General features: G+C 38.0%; 1 protein-coding gene across 1 annotated transcript; it reads right to left on the bottom strand.

Moving 5' to 3' along the window:
• Window positions 1-277: 277 nt before the first annotated feature.
• LOC105841969 (uncharacterized) lies at window positions 278-7,825 on the bottom strand. The gene is made up of 5 exons (XM_012692079.4): window positions 7,611-7,825; window positions 5,655-5,741; window positions 4,259-4,453; window positions 3,044-3,173; window positions 278-2,328 (listed from the first exon to the last, which is right to left on the bottom strand). The coding sequence occupies exons 1-5, from the start codon at window positions 7,611-7,613 to the stop codon at window positions 2,258-2,260; spliced, it is 486 nt and encodes a 161-aa protein (XP_012547533.1). The 5' UTR covers window positions 7,614-7,825; the 3' UTR covers window positions 278-2,257.
• Window positions 7,826-10,414: the final 2,589 nt, after the last annotated feature.

Raw genomic sequence — 10,414 nt, 5'->3', positions numbered from 1 at the left:
ACTATTATATTAGAGAATTAAATAATAATTAATATACAATTATCTTGTATTTATAATGCATATGGCTCAAATGCATAAGATAATAAAACATAACAATTAACAATAAAAAATTTAAGATCTTAAATCTAATTAATGGAAGACTCATTATAATTTAAAATAACATAATTAGGTATTAACTGTTGCAGAATTAACATCAGAACATTATTATAAATTAAGTTCATAACATTATTAACTTAAGTAATCTAAAGGAATATAAATAAATAATGAAATACTTCGTGTATATTCCATACTGTTTTAAGCAGAATAAATTTTGATAAATGTTAATTATTAATTGTGTATCTGTATTGTATATTTAGTGAACATTGTAGTAAAGTACCGAAACAACAACAGAGTGACGTCAGCCTTCAATTTTATTACTTGTATTATATTGAAGTGCTTCGAACAGATCAATTTAAGAATAAATATAACGAGATTTGTTTACAAACAATATAAAAACAATACTTATTATTTTCTCGCTAAATTGAAATCCTTGCTTACGGGTTTCTTTTTACAGATTTAGCGAGAAAGTCGAAATCATATTGAGAAGATTTATTTATTTATTTTCTTATTATAAAAACATATTTTATAACAATACCATCTTAGTTCAGCTTTACACGATTTTCATTATATACTTTAAAAATTTACAAGAAACTCGTCACAACCAGTTTTAAATTACAAATTAAGTTTTGACATTAATTAAATTCTGCAGCGACTTACCAATTATAAATCTGTTAGATAAAGTAATGTTCGATACCACTAAAATTTATAAAAACTAATTAATTAAACTTTAAACATAAGTACTTAATATAAATATAAGTTTCAAATTCAATCAAAATTTATAAGCATTTCAAAGTTGAGAAGCTAGATGTATTTGTTTGAATTTTCCTCATAGGACCGTCTTTTCAATAACACATGAGACTTGGCTCGAAATGGCGTACGATGTATTTTCAACTTATTCAAAATTCATTTAAACACAGCAAATTGCACTTAAAATCTAAAATAGGAACGAGAATTATAAATTACATTAAATTAACGGACGTATCAAACTTTCTATTTTTTCGTGGAAGAAATAATTTCTTTTAAATAATTATTATATTATATTTTTCGCGCTAGGTATTTGGCAAAAAACTGTATTATTACAACAAATTGATTCGTCATATCTACACGCACAAAATTAACAAATTATTAGTTAAATACAAAACATAAATAATGTCATCAAAACGTTACTAATCACACACATTCTGAGATATGTTTAATTCTGTCTACGTAACAACATTTCTATCACATAACAAATATTACATTACGACTATGTAATACACAATTAATATATTGATTAAACACGCTTCCAACAGCTAGATAAAATACATTTTATTTTTTATAATTTTTTTACTCAAAGACATTGTGAATGCCGCGACCAATCTAGAGATACGCGGTTTAAATTTCAAATAATTAATTTTGTATGGTGGTTTTCTTCGAAAATGAATTCACCGTTATACATATATTGCGTCAAATATTTGATCGAATTTATCGTGATATTTATATACCTACTACAAACATTCGCAAAAAATAAAAACTGGTGTTTCGGCGGTAATGGATTCAACTCACGCTAGAGCTAGCTAGGATTAGCAATTTCTTCATCTCGAACCTCGTCCGCGCGTAGTTGAGATAGATAGCCCTGACATTTTTTATCTAATATTTTGGGCTACAAATGGGAAATAGGGATATAATGTATAAAATATTTTATTCTTGTTACTGCCCGGAGCGATGAACTCATGGCCCGTCTAATGTAAAATGGTTACCGAAAAACAACAGTGTAGATATCACAACGCCAATTGTGAATTGGGTGGTGTCCTACCCATCTCGAAATATAAATTCGAAATGTTAACTGAGAATGCGAATTTGATTTTTAAAACAGTTTTCGATATGTGTCCCGCAAATCCCGTCATTCAAATTCGAGAATTGCGTTATAGTTATTGGTCAAATTCTGTTGACATCTTCATAATTACCTTGCATCAGAAGTTTTACAAATATTCTTACAAAAAATACGGCCTCGAGAGCCTTTTGTAAAGGGATCTTAAGAATCGAAATAATCAATAAAAATATGTTCTAAAAGCTGGGCTTTTAAATTTAAAAGGTTCCAAATCGAAAAGCTATTATAAAATATGAATATGAAAAAATTAATTGCGTTTCACTTGCGATTTCTTCTGAATAGTTGTAATTACAGAACGCCATCTTCATTGATCGATATCAAGTAGCTTCGGATCACCACTATGTAGTAAAAGTTCTCAGCTGCAATAACGAAATCATAGAAATTAGATCAGTTTAAGCAACGGTGTTCTATAACCGTCCAAACATTGATAGATTTCATTTAATGATAATGGTATAACAGCACTAATGGTTAGATAAAACACTAAATGGATAAAACACTTAACACAACACAAACAACACAACGTTAATGGGATTATATTATAGTAAACCAGCCTTTCTCAAAGTGGGCGATAACGCCCCCTTGTGGGCCTAAAGGGGGGCGGTAAGAGACCCAGAAAAAATGGGGTCGTTGTGTAGATAGAGGCTTGGGAGGCGATTTGTAATTTCATTTAGGAGGACTCTTATATACCGACTAAGCTCTCGCTGTAGTGGTTTTTGAGTAGGTGAAAAAATGGGGGCGCTAAAAAATAATTTATTCTCAAAGTGGGCAGTAGACAAAATAAGTTTGGGAGCCCCTGCAGTAAACGATTAATGCCGGTCACGGGCATCAGCAAAAGCAGAGGTTTAGCTGTGAACTAGCTGTGAATTAGGTTCCGGTTCGATTTAATTCGTAATCAGCATCTTTGTGATAATTATTTGATATTCAACGGCTGGTGGATATTCTTGTCTTGTTTATTTCAAGCAGACAGGAGAAGTACTTCGTTTGATTTCAAACATTAACACAGCTCTACAATGCATATCTTGGGAACGAAAATGTGTTTAAAAAGGTAATAATTTTATTTCATTAGGAACTCACCTAAGAATAGAATTTGCGCGATGACATGGCCAGCCCCCATGTGAAACAGTGACTTCAGGAATCCAATGATGAACAGGACGAGAAAGATTATCCAAAAGATGCAGTACTTCTTCATTATTCCACATTTCTCCTGTAGGCATATTAACTCGGTGCGATTACCCGATTAATGTGTATGATGGTTTTTTACTTTGATTGTCAGACAAGAATATGTGCCTGGTGATGGTTGATCATCCATAAACGTGCATTTTTTTGAGAACACCAATGTGAATCTACTCCTGGATGCTCACACATCCGAAATAATACATTGTGTTGCGATAGCTTATTATAACCGCTACGACCACAAAAACGATTCGGTTATAACTTATGTGCTTTTTTTATAATTATTTTTTATGCCTACCTTTTTCTAATAACCTCGAAGGGTTATGTTAGCTTCACAGAACGTGAGCTCACAAGGCTCAGCCTGGAAAACTTTTCTAACATTTTCCATAGCAGGAGCAGTGCTTCGCTGACTCTACTACGGGATCGGAACCACGAACTACTGAGAAGATCCGGCTAGAAACTCAGCGGGCTGTGTCTGTGGGTTAATTTACTCGCTGAGCCCTTCGTCGCAAGCGACAGATTTGAGGGGAAGGGTGACCTGTGCTTGAGATACCTAAAAGCACCGTTAGTGGATCGGGCTGATCCGAAATGACATGTTTGGGGCGACGGAGACTGTTTACCGTTTGGTTGTCTTTAGTTTTGGTATGACAAGAGGGTTATCGTGTCACGTACGCTTTTTCGGAGAACTTGTACGCTCAATTTTGCTTCCCACCTTTACAAAACTGTTAAATAAATACGATTCACAGTTAACTCTTCTATTGGAACTGAATGATCCTGGTTTGCGTCGTGCATCAGTTAAACTTTGTTTTTCCTACCTAAGCTGAGAGCCTTGAGAGGCTATATCAGCGTAACCTTAACTAGTAGGTGCGCTCACGGGGATCAAACCTGACGACGTTGCTAACACGAACCCTAGCAAGAGCAGTGCTTCACAGAATCAAACACAGGATCGGAAACGCGACCCACTGAGAAGATCCGGCGAGAAACTCAGTGGGCTCAGTTAAACTATCACTGGTTTCTTATGCTGGTCTAACATTCATGCGATTTCATTGTGCTTTTGCAGTTTTAGAGACCTTTTGGCGTACACATTGGCTCGTTAGATTATTCTTCCACGCTCACCTTGTAAACAGCATAAACGAACACCAAATCGAAGAAAAACTTCACGAATAGAAGTACCACGAGCAGGATCACGATGGTGTAAACGACCGACGACATGGCGGCGTCAGCGTCGTCGCGCCTCAGTTGCGCTTCGGTCGCGCTCTTGATGTCCACAGCAAACGTTATTAGGATCACCGCGAGTACAAATGTCAATATCTAAAATAAATTTAATTTTTGATTAGGAAATTAGTATGAGAGGAATCTAATATCCTACACTTTTAAACGAGCAATTCTTGTGTATTAATATATATGTATATAATCTGAATATCGGAAACGGCTCCAACGATTTTCATAAAATTTAGTATACAGTGGATTTCGGGGGCGATAAATCAATCTACGATTTATTTTCAGAAAATGTTGTTTTATTCGTGTTTTCAATAATCAACTCTTCTCGACATCTATTGGCGAATAATAATATTATTTTTCTTAATTGAAGGAAACTAACCGCTTTAAAGAAACAACCAGATGGCGTTATAAAAAAAAAACGAGCAATGCTCGGTTATCATCTAGTTTTTTTTTTATTGCCCTTGTAGGCAGACGAGCATACGGCCCACCTGATGGTGAGTGGTTACCGTCGCCCATGGACTTCAGCAATGCCAGGGGCAGAGCCAAGCCGCTGCCTACCGCTACGTAGCCGCTGCCTAGTTAATATTAATACGTGAAGCAAAAACTTTGTACCCCTTTCTATGAAGATTGCGCGGAGAGAGTCTGAAATTTCGCAAGGTTATAGAGAATATAGGGCAGGAGTGCAGACTGCTAATATTTAAAAAAAAACGCAAAAGAAAACATAAAATCAATTAAAAAAACATACAGACTACCATCTATTTGACACACAATAAAATATTACATTATTTTATTTATTGTTAAAGTCTGTGGTCAAATTGAGAATAGTTTAATATTGTTTGTCTTTAATACAATTTGTCTATAGTGTACCCTTGGTGAAATGCGTGAATATAGAAGTAAAGTCTTTGAAAATAGAATCATAATAATGTTGAAACTTTTTAAATTAATTATGGTCGAATGTTGAGTACTGGGCAGCCACTATTATATTTTAATACGTCACGAAAAACGTTATACAAGTTTGGAGACATGGGAGACATAAAACTGAACTCAAATTATGGTTCTATGCGTGGTTCTATGGATATCAACAAAGATTGGTTTCGAACTTTACAAACAAAGAGCATTCGAGAAATTATAATATTATTATAAATAAATTAATATAAATTATTTTTATTATAAATATTAACAAAAATTTCGTAATTTTAAAGTGAAATAGTTTTAGATTTTTTTTTATTGTGTACATCGGGTTGTCTGGTATAAAGTTACCGGTGTTTTTTTTATAATAATTAATACGTACAGAGTTGATGATGCCCATCGTGATGCATCCACCCCGCAGGTTGAATACAAAACAGAATTTATCCAGCACCGGAAGCTCCATTCTTGCCTGGAATTTCAATTATAACTGGCTTTAAATACATTTTGTTATCAATTAACAACGCATAACAGTTAATAAGTGATTTTTTTTTTTTTTTTTTATTGCTTACATGGGTGGACGAGCTCACAGCCCACCTGATGTTAAGTGGTTACTGGAGCCCATAGACATCTACAACGTAAATGCGCCACCCACCTTGAGATATAAGTTGTAAGGTCTCAGTATAGTTACAACGGCTGCCCCACCCTTCAAACCGAAACGCATTACTGCTGCACGGCAGAAATAGGCAGAGCGGTGGTACCTACCCGCGCGGACTCACAACAGGTCCTACCACCAGTAGAAAATAGTAGTTGGCACTAACTTCACGAAATTTGGACCAAATTATTTGTTGTATAGGGTGTCTACCCATACCAGCTTCGAGTTCCATTCTTTGCAGCATTTACAGTATTTTTATAAATGACGTAGTCTTCAGATCTCTTGTCGCGTTTGGTACAACCCGACAACAGGTTCTGCGACGGCGACCTGTTGTTATCGGACACGTGTGGAATGTCTATCACAACTGGACTGCGAAGATTCTCGCGATTATGATTAAAAAGATATGTCCCAGATCTCTGGATACAGGTCATAGTAAAAAATTAGCTACCTCTGTAGCCCAGTTTCAGTTGTGACAGATAGTTAAATTTTATTTTTATTTTGATTATTGCTTAGGTGGGTGTACGAGCTCACGGCCCACCTGGTGTTAAATGGTTACCGGAACCCACAGACATATACAAGGTAAATGCCGCCACCTACATTAAGATATGAGCTCTAAGGTCTCAGTATAGTTTTTTTTTATGAATGAGTTATTACTAGTGGCCCAGAGGCCTTTCCAATTTCACAGGCCTTTCCAGTTTTACCAGGACAGGTGGGCGAGCAAAGACTCACCCAGGAGGGGTGGGATTTACTAACAGCTGCCCGAGCGCCTCCAAAGAAGACCTAACAACTCAAGAGCAACTGCTTCGCAAATTAATCTACCACCGGATCAGAATCGCGACCCACCGAGAAGATCCGGCGAGAAACTCAGCGGGCTGGCACATCAGTATAGTTACAACGGCTGCCCTACCCTTCAAACCGAAACGCATTACTGCTTCACGGCAGAAATAAGCAGGGTGGTGGTACCTACCCGTGCGGACTCACAAGACGTCCTTCCACCAGTAACCAGTCACATACTGGATCGTCCCAAGACTGAGACTAGAGTTGCACTAAACATAACAGACTTATTTCAGGGGTCTCACAGCCTGAGCGACAAATAACGAGTAAAATAACTACGGAGATCACGATTCACGGAATTAAAGCATATGACTTGAATACGCAAGTATAGCAGATTGGGGATGTAACAAAAATGCATTGATAGTACTTGGCTTTTTTTTCCTACCTATGCTGATAGCTTTGAGAGGCTATATAAGCATTGCCCTAGCGTGTAGATGAGCTCACGAGGCTCAAACCGAAGGTGTTGCTAGCACTGGCCCTAGTAACAGCAGCGCTTTGCAGAATCTACCACCGTATCGGAAACGCGACCCACTGAGAAGATTCAGCGAGAAACTCAGTAGGCTGTGTCTATGGAATAATTGGTACTGTTTCTTACGTCAATTGTTCCTAAAAATATATAGTGAGCTGTTGCATTTTTTTTTATTAAAGTACAAAGCATCAAACTCATTGACAAACACTAAAGTAGCTACCGAAAAAATAACACCTTTTCACAACATTTATTTAAATCACTTTACGATTTCCAGTGTGTGTGTGATTTAAAAAAATTATATAGTGTCATGTAAACTTCTATTGTCATACAACCAACATTAAAATTAACACAATTGAAGCCCGAAAAGGTTTTAAAATACTCACCATTTTCGTTATTAGAATGCAGTATATGAAATCGCGTAGTGTAACTTCGATGATAGACGGCACAAGTATTTTCTAATACATTTTAGATTTGTCGCGAGTTCATTGTTAAGACGCGCGCTCCGCTTGGGAACGGCCGATTTGATTCATCTCTGTTACATAGTTAAGGAGATGGATTGCACATTTCAGAATCGATACGAATTTTTTTTATATAATTATTTATTGCATAGATGGATGCACGAGCTCACAGCCTTAACACCAGGTGTGTTAAGTAGTTACTGGAGCCCATAGACATCTACAACGTGCGCCACCCACCTTGAGATATGACTTCTAAGATCTCAGTATAATTACAACGGCTGCCCCAGCCTTCAAACCGAAACGCACTACTGCTTCACGGCAGAAAGGGTGGTGGTACCTACCCGTGCGGACTCACAAGAGTTCCTACCACCAGTGAAACACCACAGTACACAGTTTGAGTACACCAGCCGTCATAAGAGATCATGGATGCTATGACATTATTAATGACATGACTAATAAGCACCCGAACAGTAACATAAACAGTTTATTTTTGTACTTTTTACTCAATTATTACTTACAGAGCGTTTAGGCTTCCCAAAACCAAGATGAATTAATATTTCAATACATTTTTTTTTAATATATCATCATTACCTTATTTCTCGAAGTTTAATAGTATTAAATAAAGGTGTAGTATTCTCCTTAAGTAGGAGGCTGCGACGATCCTGCGCACAGAGAAGCACTTCTAATCGATACGAGCTCCGGACATGAATTCCCGATAGTGTATACATAGGTACATCTAGTTATCTACCTCGTAAACAATTACCTTCACATACTTATTTGTATCTCAGATCTCAAGGGACTCTTTTTTTTTCTCAAAACAGATTGATACCAAAGTTTAGCTCGGTGGAAAAAAATACATATTATTATGTATTATTTAAACTTATTGCTGAATATATATTCGGTAATGAGTTTTCGAGAACGTTAATGGATTTGTTATTTTTAACAGACTTTTGTCAGCTTGACCATTTCTGTTTAACTTTTTTTTTTATTGCTTAAATGGGTGGACGAGCTCACAGCCCACCTGGTGTTAAGTGGTTACTGGAGCCCATGGACATCTACAAAGTAAATGCACCAGCCACCTTGAGATATAAGTTCTAAGATCTCAGTATAGTTACAACGGCTGCCCCACCCTTCAAACCGAAACGCATTGCTGCTTCACGACAGAAATAGGCAGGGCGGTGGTACCTACCCGTGCGGACCCACAAGAGGTCCTACCAACAGTAAACTATCAATATAGCGGAAGATTTAAAATTTGCATTTAGTTGAATTCTGAAGTATACGACTGTATTTTTTACACGTCTATCAAGAAGCGATTCAAATACTATAATTTTATTGCTTCGTAGTGAGTTCCTGAGCTTCTGGTGATTTTCACCAGAATAAAGAAAGTTATTTGATTTTTTAGTTCAGATTGAAATTATATTAGTTTTTAAATAATATTCGTGAAGTGCGTATCTATTAATGAATGTACTACCCCAAATTGAATGATTAACCAACAACTGACGTAAATGCAAATAACCCACTTTGAGATTCGAAGGTCGAAGCCACAATTGTGTTTTACATCAGCTGCCTCATCGTACAATCCAGAATGTTCTTTCTACTTCGCGGCAGAAATAGGGAGGATGGTGATAGGTCAGGAAGGACTCACATGGCACTATCAAAAAATACCACGCATGCTTAAAGTCAAAATAGACTTTTTCCCTACCTAGCCTGGTAGTCTATCCCAGCTACGCCCGGAAGGGTAGGTGAGCTCACGGGCGCAACTGATAGTTACTAACACTGACCCTAACAAGAGCAGTGCTTATCTGAATCTACCACTGGCTCCGAATCGCGACCCAATGAGAAGATCCGGCGAGAAACTCAGTCGGTTGGAGCGCTTCCTTTTTTTTTTTTTTTTTTTTATGATTGAAAGTTTACTGGTGGCCCGAAGGCCTTTCCAGTTTCACCAGGACAGGTGGGCGAGCAAAGGCTCAGCCAAGAGGGGTGGGATTTGCTAACAACTGCCCGAGCGCCTCCGAAGGAGACCTAACAACTCAAGAGCAATTGTTTCGCGAATGAATCTACTAGCGGATCGGAATCGCGACCCGCTGAGAAGATCCGGCGAGAAACTCAGCGGGCTGATGCATGGGTTAGGTTGCACGTCGACCTCTTTGTCGAGTTCGACGAGTACGGTTACCGGGGTCCCTAAGCCTGCCCCTAGTATTAGAGCTGAAGGCATCTAATGCAACGGTTATTGGATCTGATGGATCCGTAAGGACGTGTCTAGGGCGTCGACGGTGACTGGCTCCTGCATGATCAGGATTCGGGGAGTAGTCAGCGGCGGCAACGATAAGGCGATTATCATGACGCATAGCCTTATCGAAGTATCGTTCCGACGTTGACTTCATGTATTTCCGAATTGATTCGAGGCCCAGGTCGTCGTGTAGGTCAACGTTCCTCACGAACCACGGAGCCCCGACAGCTAACCTGCAAAAGCAGGATTGTAGGGATTGGAGGGTGTCTATGTGTGTGCGGGCCGCGTGAGCGAACATCACACTCGCGTAAGTCATGACGGGCCTTATGCAAGTTTTGTAAAGTGTCACCTTGTTCCGAAGGGACATTTTACTCCGCTTACAGATCATGGGGTAGAGTCTACCGAGAATAAACGCGGCACGGTCACGGACTGATTTTATATGCGGGCGGAATGTCATCGATGCATCCAGGGTAACGCCCAGGTACTTGACCTTCCTGGC

The sequence above is a fragment of the Bombyx mori genome, chromosome 18, assembly GCF_030269925.1.
Source record: "Bombyx mori chromosome 18, ASM3026992v2".
Classification (NCBI taxonomy): Eukaryota; Metazoa; Arthropoda; class Insecta; order Lepidoptera; family Bombycidae; genus Bombyx; species Bombyx mori.
This window is presented reverse-complemented; position numbering and strand designations above follow the sequence as displayed.

Coding starts and splice junctions, on each gene's coding strand:
- LOC105841969 (XM_012692079.4), bottom strand. Junction 4,454..5,654: donor CGATGGGCATCATCAACTCT/GTACGTATTAAT, acceptor AATTTATTTTAG/ATATTGACATTTGTACTCGC. Junction 3,174..4,258: donor TCGTTTATGCTGTTTACAAG/GTGAGCGTGGAA, acceptor ATATGCCTACAG/GAGAAATGTGGAATAATGAA.